The sequence below is a fragment of the Bombyx mandarina genome, chromosome 28 (genome assembly GCF_030267445.1).
Source record: "Bombyx mandarina strain Sakado chromosome 28, ASM3026744v2".
NCBI classification, from domain to species: domain Eukaryota; kingdom Metazoa; phylum Arthropoda; class Insecta; order Lepidoptera; family Bombycidae; genus Bombyx; species Bombyx mandarina.
Window position 1 is genome coordinate 7093677 of NC_143233.1, and position 20427 is coordinate 7114103.

General features: G+C 36.1%; 1 protein-coding gene across 1 annotated transcript in view; it reads left to right on the forward strand.

Annotated features, from left to right (window-relative positions):
• Positions 1–20427, forward strand: part of LOC114243389 (cell adhesion molecule Dscam2) — a 170793-nt gene that overhangs the window by 57511 nt on the left and 92855 nt on the right. The window contains exon 5 of the mRNA XM_089738984.1: positions 18938–18983. Coding sequence (XP_089595110.1) covers positions 18938–18983 — 46 coding nt within the window. The remainder of the gene's footprint in view (positions 1–18937; positions 18984–20427) is intronic.

The window sequence follows — 20427 nt, forward strand, 5'->3', positions numbered from 1 at the left end:
TGTTTATATATTGTTGAGGTTTTGTGATAAAAATGAAGGGTTTTAATTGAAAAAAAAATCCCTGGATTCTTCGTCGAAATAAGGGTCAAATTTAAATGCGTAATAACCAATTTCAGTCCTTTCCCATTGGAAATTTTTATTTATTGCTTAGATGGGTGGACGAACCCACAGCCTACCTGGTGTTAAGTGGTTAGCGGAGCCCATGGACATCAACAACGTAAATGCCGCCACCTACCTCGAGATATGAGCTCTAAGGTCTCAGTTTTTACAATACAACGGCTGCCCCACCCCTCAAACCGAAACGCATTACTGCTTCTCCACAAATAGGCAGGGTGATCAAATAGACCGGTTTCAAGAAACGACACTATCCTTAGAAAAATCCAATAAATAAATTTTCAAGGATTCTCTTTTTTTTTTTTTGTTTGAAAATTTTGCTTATTTGGTCGTCGCAAAATCATGAACTACAGCTATTATTAACTTGTTTTTTTTTAATGATTAAAGTAGGTATTTAAATATGATATTCACTTCACTAATAGCACACACATGATAAAAAATAGGCTTAATAAAAATAAAAATCTTTTTTGCGTAAATACTGTAAATTTGAGACATAGACCTCACGTCTCAAGGCAGGTGGCGGCACTCAGGTCTATGAGCTCCAGTGACTGCTAAACGTCAAGTGAGCTTTTAACTTTCTGATGTAATAAATAAACTAGATGATGACCGTTTTTTTTTTATAACGCCATCTTGTTGTGTCTTTAAAGCGGTTAGTTGCCCTCAATTAAGAAAAATAGTCTTATTATTCGCCAATAGATGTCGGGAAGAGTTGATTATTGAAAACACGAATGAAACAACATTTTCTGAAAATAAATCGTAGCTAGATCGATTTATCGCCCCCGAAATCCCCTGTATACTAAATTTTATGAAAATCGTTGGAGCCGTTTCCGAGATTCAGATTATATATAATTATATATACAAGAATTGCTCGTTTAAAGGTATAAGATAAAACATTCGTCGCTACAGTATTTTTTAAACTCGCGATACTTCAAAATTAAAGTTTTTAAACAGACTTTATAATATTAATTTTAGCGATAATGTTCCGATACAGTCGATTTTAATTTATTTTTAATTGTCAAATTCCAAATTAAAAAATTATTGCCTTTGTAGGCAGATCGTATGGTGAATGGTTACCATCTCTCATGGACGCTAGCAATGTAGTAAGGTGCACAGCCAAATCGTTGTCTACTATTATAAAAATACTATCATAAGTATTAACGTATCTATACTTATGACTTAAAATATTATAGAGCTAAAGAATTTGTTTGTTTGAACGCGCTAATCTCAGGAACTACTGGTCCGATTTGAAAAATTATTTCAGTGTTAGATAGCCCATTTATCGATAAAGGCTATAGACTATATTATAACATTACGCTAAGACCAATGCAAGCGGAGCACCAATAAAGAATGTTTTAAAATCGTTGTTTTTTTTCTTCTGAGATCTAAAGTTTCGCTAAAATAATGTAGGAGATAATTGTTCCCCTATTAAAGATCCAAAAAAAGTCCGCAACAGCATATGTCTATATGTTAAGGTTGGCTCTCTATAACGTTTTTTATGCTAACCATATTTGTTCTAAAATAAAGCATTACTTGTGAACTTATTCCACGCGGACGAAGTCGCGGGCAAAAGCTGGTAATTTATAAAAACTTACATTCTTTTCAGAAATCAGATCCAGAACACCCTATACAGCCACAAATTCTAGATTCCTTGCGTCCCTTCAGGCAGCAAAACATAAATCCCTTTGTCTCAACGTCCTATTTCACGGCAGCGGTTTGCTTATCTGTCAGTTATGTCAGATGTAAATCACGGTCCCATTCGTCTATGTGTATTATCTATGTAGCACACATTCTCGTCCATCTCACTATATAGTTTAAAGTAACATAATTTATCCAATTCATAAGATTTACATTATGTTTTTTTATCGGTCACAAAATCCTGATTAAATTGTTATTATGATTATTATTATTATTCTTAAATTCATTTATTTCAGATAAAATATTAATTCATATTAATGTTAAAAACAGTGATTATTTTTAATTTGTTAGTAAGGACACAGTTACAAAACAAAAGAACAACATACACACATATAGTCACACGTCATAAAAACACGTCATTACGTATCCTCCCGATCCATTAACGGTGCTTTTAGGTACCACAAGCACCGTCACCGTCCTCGCCGAGCCCGTCGGTTGCGACGAAGGGCTCGACAGCAGACGACTCTAGACAGCAGCGATTCCAGATATAAAGTCTGATAACTGTTCGCCTTGAATATTGTTAAATATATTTTGTGTGATGAGTAGTTACCAACCCTCGTAACGCAGAAGGCTAAATCGCATATTCTGTTCGCAGAGATTTTCAAACTTCAGTTGAACTCTTTTCGTGTATATCAATAAACTTTTTACTGGTGGTAGGACCTCTTGTGTGTCCGCACGGGTAGGTACAACCACCCGGCCTATTTCTGCCGTGAAGCAGTAATGCGTTTCGGTTTGAAAGGTGGGGCAGCCGCTGTAACTATACTGAAACCTTAGAACTTATATCTCAAAGTGGGTGGCGCATTTACGTTGTAGATGTCTATGGGCTCTAGTAATCACTTAACATCAGATGAGCTGAGAGCTCGTCCACGCATCTAAGCAATAAAAAAATAAAAAAATTGTGTTATAAATATCTGTAGTCAAATCACACACAATAATCTAATCCCAAACTAGGAATCTTTGTACTGCGGGAACTGAAGGCTGAGATACTTAGTTATATACGTTTAAATATATAGCGACATAGGTATAAAGGCCCAGACAATGAGCAAACCTGACTCCAAATAAGAAGGTTGCATCTTCAGATCACTTGGGGGTCATCAGCCTGGAATTAAACGACAAATGGAAGATACACCAATAAACGGGTGAAATTGCTCGACAGACCGACGGCCCAAATGTTCGGAACTTATATAATATATACACTAGCTGGCCCAGCAAACGTTATTTTCCATATAAATTATTTCTAGGAAAGATAAATAACCTAGATACCGACTGCAGCGCAATCTGCCGGGCTAATTTGTGAATCTAAGCCATTCTCGAATTCACTTGGAGGTACACAGAAAATTTCATAAAAATCGGTCCAGCCGTTTAGGAGGGAGGAGTGACAAACACACGCACAGAAGAAATATATATATATATATAAAGACTAGCTGACCCGGCAGACTTCGTAGTGCCTCAATCGATAAATAAAAGCCCTAAATTTTTGTATAGAAAAACTTCAAACAAACAAAAAGAATCCATCTGACGGGGGACACATCAAAGGAAAAAAAAATTGTTATTTTTTATTTAATTCCGAGCATTTTCGTATTTTTATCTACCTTTTAAACCTTCTCTGGACTTCCAAAAATAATTCAAGACCAAAATTAGCCAAATCGGGCCAGCCGTTCTCGAGTTTTAGCGAGACTAACGAACAGCAATTCATTTTTATAAATGTGTTCTATATGATTACGGCCACAGACTTAATCAGAACAAACTTATTCATGACACGAATAATAGTAAAATATAAGTTAAGGACTCTAGATACCTACTGCGTCATTGAGTCATTCAGACAGAAAAACCCTTCGCTTGATTTTAAAAGTCGCCAAAATGATAGATAATGTATACAATCTTATGTTTCAAACGTGAAATTTTGTTGCTTGCTATGAGCTATATCTCAATGAGCTTATAAAGCAGCAAAAACCCCGACTGACGAACAAAACTAAAACAGTGAATCTAATCTGACAATTGAGTGAACTTTATTGCTTTAGATCTGTGTGTAAGTATTTAAGGTTCTGAAGGAATAATAAGCAAGCGTTTATAAATACGCTTTTATTAGCTTTAGACGTATGTATGTTAGTACTTTTTTTAATTTTTTTTTTATTGCTTAGATGAGTGAACGAGCTCACAGCCCACCTGGTGTTAAATGGTTACTAGAGCCCATAGACATCTACAACGTAAATGCGCCACCCACCTTGAGATATAAGTTCGAAGGTCTCAAGTATAGTTATAACGGCTGTCCCACCCTTCAAACCGAAACGCATTACTGCTTCACGGCAGAAATAAGCAGGGTGGTGGTACCTACCCGTGCGGACTCTCAAGAGGTTCTACCACCAGTAAAAGTAGTATGTAACGGAATCTTTGAACATGATTTTGACCTCCTTCAAAACTTCGGATTAACTCGAAATTTGGTATAACTAATAAGGACCGATGACATTTCAATGTTTAAAAAAATATTGAAAAAATAAAAAAAGTTGAAAAATTGAAATTCATCTCAAAAATCAAAAATAAATAATAGATCAAAAAACCAAACAAAATACGCTTTTAAAAAAAATTCAACTAAAAAATAGAAATCATGGTATAATGCATGGTATCAGTAGTTATAAATATTTTATGAGATCTGAGTAGAAGGGTTATTTTGATAACATCCTGAAAAGTACCCCACGCTTTTTTACAACAAAATCATTTTTTCTTACACTATTTTTAATTTAGTTGGATGGCGGCATTTACATTGTAGATGTCTGTGGGCTCCGGTAACCACTTAAGATCAAGCGAGCCGTGAGCTCGTCCACACATCCAAGTTATAAATAATTCAAATTTATTAAAATTACTTTCTATTTTTTAGTTAGATTTTCTATAAAACCCTATTTTGTTAGTTTTTTTTAAACTATTATTTATTTTAAACTATGATTATTGGTTAACAATACCTAAATAGGAAGTCCGTTTAAATAAAATTACTGTCCGAAACATTAGAACATAAATGTGTAGTTTATAAATATGTTAAGCTTAACAATGTTAACATAAATATGCCGTCATTCCCTAACTGCAATTTATTACACAACACTTGGTCCAAACATTGGTCCGAGTATTTGGCCAAATTGCCAAATATCAGGAATTGTTACCTTTGCCCGGTAAGAATAATAAATTCTAGGCTTACTGTACACGAACAAATGGCGAGGGTCTAACTAATCTCGTTTTGGTAAACGCGTACAAAATGCAGTCAACTGGTTGCGATATAGCATCTTGAAATCAGAGGCATAAGGTTGAATCTTCTTTCCGCAGAATCGTTTTAAACGGACTCATGTGTATCTTGGGTCTTCTTGGGATCTCAACTTCAAGGATATTTATTATTGACAATGCTGAAGAAGAGATACAACCACAAGACTTATTTTTGTCGCGGAAGCAATATGCAGCGCGCTTTGAAGGGTGTTTGGACTAGCTCACAGCCAACCTAATGTTAAGAGGTTACCCGAGCCCATAGACATCTACAACGTAAATGTCGCTACCCACCTTGAGATATGAGTTCTAAAATCTCTGTTTTTATAGTACAACAACTGTCCCCACCCTTCAAACCGAAATGTATTACAGCTTCACGGCAGAAACAGGCAGGACCGTGGTACCTACCCATGCGGACCCACAAGAGAACCTACCATTAATAATTGATTTAAATAATATAACCACCACCACCACCACCACCACCAGTAAAAATAACGTTACTACTTGAACTCTTAAATATTCAATGAGGTTTTAAAATAAAATAAAACATGCTTCAAATTTAATAATGCATTTCGAACACATCGTTCTTCACACCTTAAAATAAAGTTGAGTTTCGGGGAGCAAATCGTTAATCTTTGAACGCTAATGGTGTACCCATTATGCGTTGTTGTGAAGATAAATTGTGCTTTACGACGAAAGCTCATTACTAATAGGCTTAAAGTTTAAGTGGCAGCATTACTAGAGGAGCTTTGCTGCGTTGGAACTTTGAAATGAGTTCGTAGCCTATGAGTTCACTACGCCATATGTGCCTACATATTTCTGTCACATGAGAGTTTGTGTTGTATTGTTCTGAAAGTCATATGAACTGATTGTTTTCAAAGCTCGAGCTGCGACAATATTGATAAATTTTAACTTCTAATTGTAAGGAGCAGGAGGAGTTGTAGTAGGCAGCGGCTTGACTTTGCCCCTGGCATTGCTGAAGTCCATGGGCGACGGTAACCACCCACCATCAGGTGGGCCGTATACTCGTCTGCCTTGGTCATCGCTTCCTAGGATACTTCGGCAGGATCAGGAGTATACTCATGCCGTTGCTCCATAAATTAGGAATATTTGTACCTACAGACAGACCAGTTTGGTTTTTAAGTGTATAACAAAATTGCCCATAGCTAAACTTGTAACGCGCTTGTGAAAACGCATTGGAGTCCATTTCTCCCGTGAAGCAGTAATGCATTTCGGTTTGAAGGGTGGGGCAGCCGTTGTAACTGTGCAGAGACCTTAGAACTTATATCTCAAGGTGGGTAGCGCATTTACGTTGTAGATGTCTATGGGCTCCAGTAACCACTTAACACCAGGTGGGCTGTGATCTCGTCACATATCTAAGTAATAAAAAAAAAGATTCGTCACAAACACGAAAATGGTTTCAGTCAAGTTAAGCTTTTATAAGAAATAATTTAGATCACTTCCTTACTCCACTTTCTACTACTCCCATAGTTTTTTTTAGTGTAGATTATTTAAAAGGACCCCCAATAAATATTCTAAATCCTTACCTATAATCAAATTTATACACATATACGTATATGTGTGTGTGTGTCTGAACCCAGCTGCAACGGGAGATTCGGGCGTCTAAATCGGATTGCATTTCCCTAATTCCTGGCTGCAACGTGTAATATCAGCGACGGATTATCATAAATTACACAAGTAATTAATTACTGTTATAATATAACTAGTGACCCGCCCTCGCTTCGCTTCGGAAACTGTATTTTATTATTGATTTCTCCACTATTTAATGGATGTTATTATACATATAAACCTTCATCTTCAACCACTCTATCTACTAAAACCGCATCAAAATCCGTTGCGTAGTTTTAAAGATTTAAGCATACACAGGGACAGACAGATAAAGGGGCAGAGAAAGCGACTTTGTTTTATACTATGTAGTGATACAGCATTCACATTCGACTGACTTTTTGGTGCGGTGGTTAGCGCCCCTAACTATTGCGCTGAGAGTCGTGGCTTCGATTCCCACATCCGACAAACAATGTGTGATGAGCAGATTTGTTTGCTCTTTGTCTGTGTGCTTATTATTTACTCGCGGCCCGCTCCGGCTCCGCTCGGTACTTCAACAAAAATGTCAACGATATTTGACGTTGTTTTACTTTTATAAATAAAATAACACTTATTGTGGCATAACTACAATAGTTAGACATATTATTGTGCTGTCGCGACACTTTTTGTAAATAATAATGTGCTCTACAAAGTTGTAGTACATAATTTTATTCTATTATCAATAGTTTTCGCAGGGCACGCGATGTAAAGACAATTTTAGGTAATTTTTTTACACCCTGGGTTACGTTATTGGAGTTTTATTTATCCTTAATTTTTTGTGTTTTATTCCAAAAATTTTCAAAAAATATTATGTCCTATGTCTCTCGGGAATAATGTAGCTTCCAAACAGTGAAATAATTTTTCAAATCGCTTCAGTAGTTTCGATAATCGAAATCTCATACGTTTTGTAATTGCTATTGCTTTACATAAATACCAATGAATGATTTTGCGACCGAAATAGATAGATGATCGTACCCACACAGGCTCACAATGCGAAATACTTTGTAATACTTCACATGCCAAAACGATTTACACTTAGTTCAGCTGTAAGTCAAAGTGAATACGTTCAAAATTCATCAGGTTTCATTCAGCTCCAAGACGAGTTCCAATTGTGTTCCACTTCGACAGACGCTTTGAGGTGAGAGTGAGAGAGAGTGAGAGAGAGAGTGAGAGAGAGTGAGAGAGAGAGTGAGAGAGAGTGAGAGAGAGAGTGAGAGAGAGAGTGAGAGAGAGAGTGAGAGAGAGAGTGAGAGAGAGAGAGAGTGAGAGAGAGAGTGAGAGAGAGAGAGTGAGAGAGAGAGTGAGAGAGAGTGAGAGAGAGTGAGAGAGAGTGAGTGAGAGAGAGAGTGAGAGAGAGAGTGAGGGAGAGTGAGAGAGAGTGAGAGAGAGAGAGTGAGAGAGAGAGAGTGAGAGAAAGTGAGAGAGAGAGAGTGAGTGAGTGAGAGAGAGAGAGAGAGAGAGAGAAAGAGAGAGAGAGAGAATACACAATGTTTTGAAAAAAACCGAATTATTACAATTCGTTAGTTGAAATAGGCAGATGAATTCCAGGCCTACTAAATGTTGATTTTTTTTTATTTTTTGTTGCTTAGATGTGTGGACGAGCTCACAGTCCACCTGGTGTTAAGTGGTTACTGGAGCCCATAGACATCTACAACGTAAATGGGCCACCCACCTTGAGATATAAGTTCTAAAGTCTCAGTATAGTTACAACGGCTGCCCCGCCCTTAAAACCAAAACGCATTACTGCTTCACGGCAGAAATAGGCGGGGTGGTGGTACCTACCCGTGCGGACTCACAAGAGGTCCTACCACCAGTAAAGAAAATATTGTTGAAGCTATATTAAACGTATGTTTATGCTTTTAGCTCTCCATAGCGCGTTATGCGTATGCAACACCGGGACAGTGTATAAAGGCATACGTAATGAGATCTTTTCACTTCTCGCTATAAAGCAAGATGCTTATTCATATTCATACAGTGACTTTGATTAATACGAAGACTTATTTTTATACTTGCAGACTTGTAGTAAGCACGTTTTTTTATTGCTTATGTGTGTGGACGAGCTCACGGCCCGCCCGGTGTTAAGTGGTTACCGGAAAATATTGTATATAGTAAATAATATTTATTTTTACTATGGCACCGCCCGCCACTGGAGTAGAGTTCATCCATACTATATAGAACCAGCGTCCACAGTGCCTTTCCAGAGATATTTTTTATTTATTTATTTATAACTTCTTATACTAGAAAGTATAAGGGCGGACTTAATGCCATAGGCATTCTCTAACAGTCTACCTTAGGGGAGTGCAGAGATGAGGCTTGGTAGGTGTAGTGTGAAGGTGGTATTACTTAAACCTATGTGTATATATAACATACATAATATTTATAGATACAAATACTCATACTTAAACAAATACATATACATATCAAAAATATATACATATAAAAACATATATAAACAAATATTATCAATTAGATGACTCTGCTAACTCTCTGAGAAACAGTTCTCGAACCTTCGTCTTAAGCGCCACGCTTATTTTTTGCCACGTACCATCCGGCTTTGGAATGAACTCCCCTCTACGGTGTTTCCCGAGCGCTATGACATGTCCTTCTTCAAACGAGGCTTGCGGAGAGTACATTACGGCAGGCTGCGGCTTGACTCTACCACTGGTATTGCTGATGTCCATGAGCGACGGTACCCACTTAACATCAGTTGGGTCGTATGCTCGTTTACCACAAGGGCATTAAAAAATAATAATAATAATAATAAGCTCAATTTATTTCTAAAAAAACAGCTTATCAAAAAAATAAAACAGGTTTTTCTTAAAAAATTACAAATATAAAACTTATGATATTGGAACCTTGCTTCGGGTATAGACCTATATAAAAAAACCCATTAAATATGCGTTATTAAAGATAAACTACTGATGATATCGATGAAAACGCAAGCTTTTAGATTAAAAAAAAAGAATAGTCAAAATTGGTATACCAAAAATGTTTTGAGGTAACAACACACAGTAAAAAAGAGTAATTGAGAAACACCTCCTTTTCTAAGTAGGTTATAAATGAAAAGTTACTCCTGACAAATTCTAATACGGCTATGTATTACATGGGGTTTGCGATGTTGGAATGTTAGTTACTTCAGAAATTTTCCTGTGTGAGCTTTTCGAGGAATAAGGAGAGCGTCCAATTTTTATAAGCTCAACACGCCAGCTTATGTACGTTGTTCTTAATTTGTCTATGGAACAATAAACTAAAATTGATTCCTCTGATCGTTACTTTCATTGAGTCTGTGGGTATTCGATTTTTTTTTAACCCAAGAACCTGTAGCTCTACCATCAAAAGCTCTCTTCTTTCTTGATTTTTTTCTTTGATTCTCACCAAGAAAAGACTTGGAAAAAACTGGAAAAGTTTATTGTTATTGTCACAATATAAAAACATTGGTATTACGACTACAGTGGCTCAGCTGTGTTCCTTCGATTAATAAATAAATTATTTATTCAAAAGCATCCTATTTATACAACACGTAAGCTCTAAGGCATGTATAAGTTCAGCTGTTTCTCTGCGAACAAACTGTCACAAGACACTCCCAGCTTTCCGCAAATCCTCAACTCGACAAAGTATCTTGGAACACGGAAAATTACGAGCCTCTCACCTAACAGTAAACTTTTGTGTACACGAGCGAAGTTAGCTAGAGCGTTTGACAAAAGATGTCTTATCAAAAACTCTTGTTTACAAGGAGTGTTGCCATTACGCGAGTCGAAAGCATCGCAAAGAAAATTCGGTTAAGCTTTGTAATCTCCTACGCAGCGTAAATTAGGTGAAAGTTAAATCATCACGAATTTCGACACTTTTCTTTGTTTAATTTGATTTGTTTTGGTAGCTCGAAGATTTTTCGTAATTACTGACTGGAAAGCGTATTAGCTCGTATGAAGAGGTAAAAACCGATCTAGATTCTTTGGCAAGTCTGGATCTATGAACGGACTTCAGTTGTCTGTGTACTGTGTACCGTATTAAGAGCACTGTGAGGAATTCGTGTAATAAAAATTAAACCCGCAAAATTATAATTTGCGTAATCACTGGTGGTAGGACCTCTTGGGAGTCCGCAAGGGTAGGTACCACCGCCCTGCCTATTTTTGTCGTGAAGCAGTAATTCGGTTTGAAGGGTGGGGCAGCCGTTATAACTATACTGGGACCTTAGAACTTATATCTCAAGGTGGATGGCGCATTTATGTTGTAGACGTCTATGGGCTTTTTTTTTATTGCCCTTGTAGGCAAACGAGCATACGGCCCACCTGATGGTGAGTGGTTACCGTCGCCCATGGACTTCAGCAATGCCAGGGGCAGAGACAAGCCGCTGCTTACCGCTCAATACTCTCCACAAGCCTCGTTTGAAGAAGGACATGTCATAGCGCTCGGGAAACACCGTGGAGGGGAGCTCATTCCATAGCCAGATGGTACGTGGCAAATCGTGGCGTTCTATAAATCCTAAAAACACTAGGACGGACTTTAAAAAAAGATACGGGAGAGAATTTACTTTTTTATTGCTTAGATGGGTGGACGAGCTCACAGCCCACCTGGTGTTAACTGGTCACTGGAGCCCATAGACATCTACAACGTAAATGCGCCACCCACCTCGAGATATAAGTTCTAAGGTCTCAGTATAGTTACAACGGCTACCCCACCCTTCGAACCGAAACGCATTACTGCTTCACGGCAGAAATAGCCGGGGTGGTGGTACCTACCCATGCGGTGGACTCCCAAGCGGTCCTACCACCAGTGAAGTTTCATCAACTCCTTCCTTATTACGCCATGGACGTTTCGAGAACGATCCTTCTTATTCCTCCTCCCTATTATAAGCACGAAGGATACATCTGCGAATCACAGGCATGGCATTGAACCGCAAAGGCTAAGCATATGTAAATCCTCCCTACACCGAATCGCGTTAATGTATGCCTTAATTTAAAATTTAACGTTTTCCATTCGTGAAAATCTAAACAAAACAATACTTATGAATTATTCATTTGCTTTCAATCACATTTGTTTATTTACTGCCGAATAAACTTATATGTTTATTCATTGTATGTAAAAGTACTTTTCGCGTGTGGTACAAGGAGAGAATACAAAACTTAAATAAACATTATTATGAGATCAAACGTGAAATATTTATTAAAAGGATAACAATCGTGTTAAGAAAGCAAACTTTCTCAAGATTTATTTCCACTAGGATCTTATACCTTACTAGCGACCCGCGCTCGCTTCGCTTCGGAAACTGTAATTTATTATTGATTTCTCCACTATTTAATGGATTTTATTATACATATAAACCTTCCTCTTTAATCACTATATCTATTAAAAAAACCGCATCAAAATCCGTTGCGTAGTTTTAAAGATTTAAGCATACATACGGATATAGGGACAGAGAAAGCGACTTTGTTTTATACTATGTAGTGAAGTACGATTTTCAAATAATTAATATCAAACTTAAGTAACAAATCAAACAGAACAAACTAGAACGGACTTACAAATGACACGGAGATAAAAAAAAATTAAAAATGTCCAAAAAGGTCCATCACCAAAGTTTAATGTGCACTACAAACACAATCTTCCATCGTGCCATAAAAAGAATGGTGCATATATTCATAATCATAAATCCATATAGTTCTCATTTAAAATATTAAAGCCATATAGTAATTAGACAGTGAAACTTATACCTATTTTTAATGAAAAATATATAATAATATAACTAGAACACGTATGAATGTATTATGCCGCTTACTTTTCTTATAGGAAGGTTAAAATTATAATGATTAGAAAAGGCGCATTAATAAACACATATTTATTTTGTTTCCAGTAGTAAAAACTTTATAGAATGTATTATATTATATTATAGACAAAAAATGACTGTACTAATTGTTGTATTAAAAAAAAATATGCAATGATTTTGAGTGTCAAAGAACAATTTTAACAAATACTATAAGCAATAATAAATAACAATGAAAGAACTCTAGACATCGTGGCCTAAAGGATAAGACGCCGGGAGCCCTCGCTTCGTGCTTTGTGGGTGTACCGGGGTTCAAATACCCCAGACCACTATTAATACAAACAACAACTAATTTTTATATTAATAAAATACGTAATTATCGCCTGTTTACGAATAAGTTTCGCGATGAGGAGATAAAACATTGCAATTAAGCCCGCAATGAATTTCTGTAATTGCCTTACCGTGTCTGTTAAGGCGTTATCTGAGCCTTGTTAGGTGGGTACCTTATGCAGTAATAACGCCTTCTGGTTTGAAGGATGGGTCAGCCGTTATAAAATGCAATTGAGATTTCGATCTGATTTCCCAAGGTGGGTATCAGAAAAGACTCAATAACAAAAGGACAGTTCACCCAATTATGCATTAAAATAAATCTTCTGCCATATATTCCTACCTAATTTCCCTATTTTGACTATAGTAATAAGATTTTGTTGAGCGATAAGTAATATTTTGTAAGGCAGATTCTTATACGACTGGGACTTTGAGCGGATTCGATTGTGACGTGCCCCGTCTACCGCCTCAAACAAGTAGGTGAAAGCACCTAACTGTACTTGAGACCTTAGAACTTATATCTCAAGGTGGGTGGTGCATATGCGTTGTAGATGTCTATGGGCTCTAGTAATCACTTAACACCAGCTGGGCTGTGAGCTCATCCACCCATCAGCAATAAAAATAAATAAAAGAAAACACACAAATTTCATTCATGACTCAAAAGAAATAGCCACTAGAGACAATAAGTTTAATAGTAAATGTTTCTTATTTCTCACAGTTTTTTCGTTTAGTTATAATCCAAATGATACAAACAGTGACTTCTAATCGAAAACCATTTCCAGATGTGGACAGCTTCCTCTCACGTCTTGTTCCGAAAGCTCTTACATAATTCAGGAGAACGTATGCCTTCTAATGTATTAGAGAGGTGCTTGCTTAATATTTATGCTTTATCTACCAATCTACTAATGAATTTTAGTGCTTGAATAATTGTGTGTGTGTGTATGTGTATGTGTGTGTGGAACGTATGATTTATTCATTAGTATTTCTAGAGAATTGCGTTCATACAATCTCTGTCTGTTGTGTTTTTGTTATATTATTGCAAGTGTGTTGCTTTTATTTCGTACGTTCATCACACATTTCGTCATTTTTAATCATACAAAAGTTTTAGTTGTGGATTCTGAAGCCGTCATTTAAGGCTTTTTACTGGTGACAGGACCTCTTGTGAGTCCGCGCGGGTGGGTACCACCACACTGCCTATTTCTGCCGTGAAGCAGTAATGCGTTTCGGTTTGAAAGTTGGGGCAGCCGTTGTAACTATACGTGAGACCTTAGAACTTATATCTCAAGGTGGGTGGCGCATTTACGTTGTGGATGTCTATGGGCTCCAGTAATCACTTAACACCAGGTGGGCTGTGAGCTCGTCCACCCATCTAAGCAATAAAAAAAGGCTTTAAGATTTTCGAATGTATGTCTAGGACTTTTGAATTTGGATGAAATTCGTTTTTAATCTGTTTTATTTAAGTTTAAGTTCACACTTTTGTATGCTGTATAGTAAGTTACGAGTTTTCTTGTCATATTCTATTATATATTATAGTCCACGTATAGATGAGTAGTATAAACGTGTTAGATAAATTCCTTTTTTATATTTAAATGAAGCTTTTTGTGTTGCATAAGTTCAATCTTTAGTATCTCATCTGGCCATGGGTTGTTGTTTTTCTAATTCTTTTCAGAGAGAGAGAGAGAGTATTCTTTATTGTACACCAAAAAACAAATAAACATGCGATACATTAAACACAAAAAAGTACAATTAGCGGTCTTATCGCTAAGAGCGATCTCTTCCAGACAACCATCAGGTGAACAAGAGTTCATTTGGAAACGAACTACGCGCGGTGTACCATTCCATTGAAATACATATACATATATGTACACTTACATATACACATACATACACACATATATATCTCCGTAAGTATACATACAAATAATATAATTATTATTATTAAAAATAAATACAAAAATTAAATTTTGCTTCTTTACATTTAAATAAGAATAAGCAATTTACATATAAAGCTTTTGCTTACAGGTTCATTTTCGATTATGTTTTTTTTTTAAGTCCCTTGTGTAATTTTTTACAATTATCATTACTCTTGTCTTTCCCGGGATATTTTTCGGACTTACTTTCTCCCTCTCCTTTACCGGGTCATTGTCATTATTCTTAAGTCTCCTGATGTTTTAGAAACTAATATGATGTCATCAGTGAAGACACGCGAAACACTGTCTATATTAATCCCAAGATACTCTCAATTGAGGCTATTAGAATATTTTTTTAAAACCGCACAAAATTGTCTTGGAGATAGCGGTCGCTTTATCCAAAGACCCTTCCTACTCTGTATAGTTCATCTTTTATCGAGTACACGAGAAAGGCGAATCACTAAACGAAGCGAAACATTATGTAAAATTATATTATTATCTAAGACGTTAATAATTTAGTTTTGTTTGTTAATACGGATTTACGGACCATCTGCTGCAAACTTATAGCCCGTAAATAAATACCGCAATGCCACTGAGTCATGTTGAGTCATGAGGTTGTAGTTGAACTATTTTCATTGACGTAATCTATATATTAATACGTGAAGGAAAAACTTTGTATCCCTTTTTACGAAAATTGCGCGGAAGGAAGAGTATGAAATTTTCCACACTTATAGATAATATAGAGAAGAAGTGCACAAAGCTAATATTTTTTTTTTAAATAATGGATAAAAGATACATTAAATCAATAAAGAAAACATTACACACACTACATACCGTGTATTTGACGCACACACGCATGCATACTCAAATTGAGAATAGATAAAATATTTTTTGTCTTTATTAATATTTTTTTTATAGAGTAGCCTTGGTGAAATTTGTGATTATAGAAGTATAAAATACAATTATAATGGTGTACAAACTTACAATTTCAATTAATTATAGTCGAATTTCGACTACTGCGGGACCTCCAGTTCACTTAGTTTGCTTACTAGCTTTAATATACATCAGAATGTATTACTGAGCTGACGTAATACGGCTACCCTTGTCATATTTTTTTTTGTTTCATGACATTCAATTTTGCTGCGTAGCTTATACGACGCCTACGAAGCTGCTACGTTGGTGCTACGAAAGGTCTACGGTGGTTTTGTTATGCATTATTTCGAAATGAATAAATAAATATTTTATTTTAATGCAGTTGATGGGCAGATGAAATGACGGGTCACTTGGCATCAAATATCTTAGGAAAATCATTGTTCTGAGTCTTGACCATTCCGGAATTAAGTAGCCCATCCAAGCAGTAAAAAAAACGTGTGCAATTCACATGAGGTAGAAGTGAAACCTTCAAAAATATTGGCTTCAAGATAATGAGGCGAATGTCAAATTTCGGGAAGAGGATAATTGTAGGTTTTAGTAATGATCATAGTGATACAAAGTTTGATAATTATTTTTCATGTCATTCGTATATACTACATAGATTTATTCAGAAGAGCACATAGAAAACCACGAATATAAGTAACACTGTATAATGCTTCCTATCTCATTTTCTCCCACGTTAACTCTTATGAATTTATGTTTCTGTCTCTTTTTACTGTCGCTTTTTCGTTTCATCAACTTTCGAATCACAACGATGCTAAAGAAGCTTTCATTTTATAAAAAAAAACAAGTGTCTCAAGCGGTTACACCTGGTTTCTGCAGGATACCTATACAGTGCCAGCTAGTTAACAGTTTATTCCAATTTTCGATCTTTTTTCTAATTTTTTTTATTGCTTAGACGGGTGGACGAGCTCACAGCCCACCGGGTGCTAAGTGGTTACTGGAGTCCATAGACATCTACAACGTAAATGCGCCACCCACCTTGAGATATAAGTTTTAAGGTCTCAATATAGTTACAACGGCTACCCCACTCTTCAAACCGAAACGCATTACTGCTTCACGGCAGAAATAGGCGGGGTCTCTATAAGCCATGTAAGAGGAAAAATGAGGTTGTTTTCGCAATCAGTGGAACTGTGATCAATCGCGCCGACCCACATCGCGCTCGAGAAAGCTGGACTTATCTTGTCGATATTACGTTGATATCATGTTACATTGCCGGTTCCCGTATAAATACAGTGCCATGTAATTCCGTTGCTGACACTTACGACTAGCTTGCTCCAATTTACGGGTTATCAAAGCTTGTTTTATCCTTGTTTATATTCCAACCTAATTGCTCTCAGATTAATTTCTGTCTTATCGGTCGGTGTTATTTTTTATTGCTTAGATGGGTGGACGAGCTCACAGCTCACCTGGTTATAAGAGCCCATAGACATCTAGAACGTAAATGCCACCACTCACCTTGAGATATGAGTTCTAACGTCTACTGCCTTCCATAGGCTATGATGATGATGAAGAGAATGGTATCAGTAACGGTGACGTCATCATTTTAAAAACAACATCGAACCAGCCTCTCCGTCATAGGATAATAAAATAAATAAATCTCAATAGACCGTAACGTTATCAGACAACTTACATTACTAGTAGTAATTTTAACTGATTACATTTTATAGCTTGACTTCCCAAGTCCGGCTCGATTTGTCTGACTTTGATCCAATCGCTACCAAACCAGGATTAAGTATCTGAAAATTTCCTGAAAATGACATTGACACCGATCCAACTCCATCGCAGTCTATGAGCATCACACTAACACACGACAAATCGTATTTATTTATTTATATATAATATAAAACTATATTAATATATCTATATATTAATACGTGAAGCAAAAACTTTGTATCCCTTTTTACAAAAATTCCGCGGACGGAGGAGTATGAAATTTTCCACACTTATAGAGAATATAGAGAAGAAGTGCACAATGCTAATATTTTTTTTAAATAATGCATAAAAGATACATTAAATCGATAAAGAAAACATTACACACACTACATACCATGTATTTGACGCACACACGCATGCATACTATTTATTGTCAAACTTTTATTCTTGACGTCTGTTTGAGAATAGATTAAATAATTTTTGTCTTTGTTAATATTTTTTATAGTGTAGTCTTGGCGAAATTTGTGATTATAGAAGTATAAAATACAATCATAATAGTGTACAAACTTACAATTCCAATTAATTATAGTCGAATTTCGACTACTGCGGGACCTCTAGTATATTTAAAAACATAGAAAGAACTTGTTAATAAACCAAATAAAAGGCTGACGATTTTATATTAACATCGGATAATAAATCAAAGTTTTTGGAAAAAAAAAAGAAAGTGAAAAACTTCACATTAGGACGAAGAAAGGCAATTTTTCTGCCTTAACAAGTACATCACTTGAAAGGCATCTAAACGAAAATCTATATTACACTTATTTCTTCGAAGCCGTCTACTAACAACATTCGTGAATAAACAAACAGTTTTCCTCCCAAACAAAATAATTCGTCCGTATCGGCACAAAAAGAGAAGAATCCCCGACAACAATCCTTGATTTCGCAAATCCGCTGCGCGCGTGGATCGAATACACAAAAACGTATATTTTTCTTATAATTACGGCTAAAAACGTCGGGATATGATCGTACCCTTGTCAGGGCCGACTGTGCTAGACACAGCCTCCCTTATCCCGTGTCGGAGACTGGCCAATTATGCCCAGATCTTGAGATACGAGATTGAAAATTTTCAACAATGATAAATGTTATAATTTAATTAGAGCTCATTTTGTATCGACATGTGTATAAGCTTGCTGTGTGTACGGCCCCTTTGGTATTTCTTGGTCATTGGAGCATATAACATCTAGATTCTTGATACTATTTCTAGCCCGATTCAGGTTCTACCGTTGATGGTGCTGTGAGCAAATATGTATGTAAAACAATAAAAGTTTATTGATTTATTTATTTTAATTTATTTATTTTTAATTTATTTATTTTTAATTTATTTATTTTTAATTTATTTATTTTTAATTTATTTATTTTTAATTTATTTACTTATTTGTTTTTTTTTTTTTTTTGATACTCGAATGCATAATGCAAATGCATAATGCGACAAATGCATAATAATATATTAAAACATTGTTGAAACAAAAACCAAACAAGTATCCACCATCAAAATCCCTATACTTAAGTAGAAAGTGAATAGAAAAAAAAGAAAGGGAAAATTACAAATTTAGGTCCACCACAGGTAGGATAATAAATATATCTCTTTTCAATAATCTAAAAACGTAATTTAATTAATAAATTCTGTTCACAGGTACCCACATGGAAATCCTAAATGAAAATTCATGGAAAATCAATTTGTAAGTATGAAATTGATTACGTTTGAACAAGAGTCAATCATATAAATAGGATTTCGTCCAAATTAATTTACTGCCAAAACCTTTAAACGTTTTTGTTACTAAATGTTGCTTTTTTTTATTGCTTAGATGGGTGGACGAGCTCACAGCCCACCTGGTGTTAAGCGGTTACTGGAGTCCATAGACATTTACTACGCATATGCGCCACCCACCTTGAGATATAAGTTCTAAGGTCTCAGTATAGTTACAACGGCTGCCCCACCCTTCAAGCCGAAACACATTACTGCTTCACGGCAGAAATAGGCGGGGTGGTGGTACCTACCCGTGCGGACTCACAAGAGGTCCTACCACCACTAAACAAAATCCACTTGGTAACGTCATAGCCATCTGTGTTAGTCTTAAACAATTGTCACTATTTGATTTTATAAGGAATAAACTAATCTGGCTACTCTACCAAGTTGCTAAAGCAAAAAATACTCCAATACGAGCAGAGTATTTAGATAAGGGACATGCAAATTTTTAATGAGCTCTTTTTTCTATTTGTCTAGATGGATACATGAAGACTCTAGAAGGCTCACGGCCACCTAGTGTTAAGTGGTTATCGGAGGCTATGGAATTCACAACGGGAATACTTCTATTTTATTTTATTTTTATTGCTTAGATGTGTGGACGAGCACACAGCCCACCTGGTGTTAAGTGATTACTGGAGCCCATAGACATCTACAACGGAAATGCCACAACCCCCCTTGAGATATAAGTTCTAAGGTCTCAGTATAGTTACAACGGCTGCCCCACCCATCAAACCGAAACGCATTACTACTTCACGGCAGAAATAAGCAGGGCGGTGGTACCTACCCGTGCGGACTCACAAGAGGTCCTACCACCAGTAATTACACAAATTATAATTTTAATACTGCTATCCGTTGCCGTAAATCTATATCCTATGGAATGGAGGGGTGTTATGGCTGGAAAAATGATGGTTTTTATTCTACCCAATCGGAGTTACAATACACCATATCAGTGAAACTGGCCATTGTGAATGATTATTCTTGATACATTTCAACTAACAGAATATAATTTCCAAGAATGAAATTGATTTTATATACACTTGATTATCCGTGTAATTTAGAGCGATTTCCGCACGCAATGTTTTTTTCATGTAATTTTTCATCCTTATCAGCCGTCCCCGATATCCCGGGAAGAATTTGGCCATTGGTCGTTCGTTGGATGACAGTCTGTATCTGATCATAAGTTACATACCTCTACTGTGTGAATTTATATATAAATATATTTTTGCGATAATAACTCTTTCGGATTTTTAAGATTTATTTTCAATTAGAGCCACTGGTGGTGATAGCTACCCGTGCGGACTTACAAGTGGTTCTACTACTAGTAATTAATTACGCAAGTTATTATTTTATGGGTTTTTATTGTTATTACTCGACAT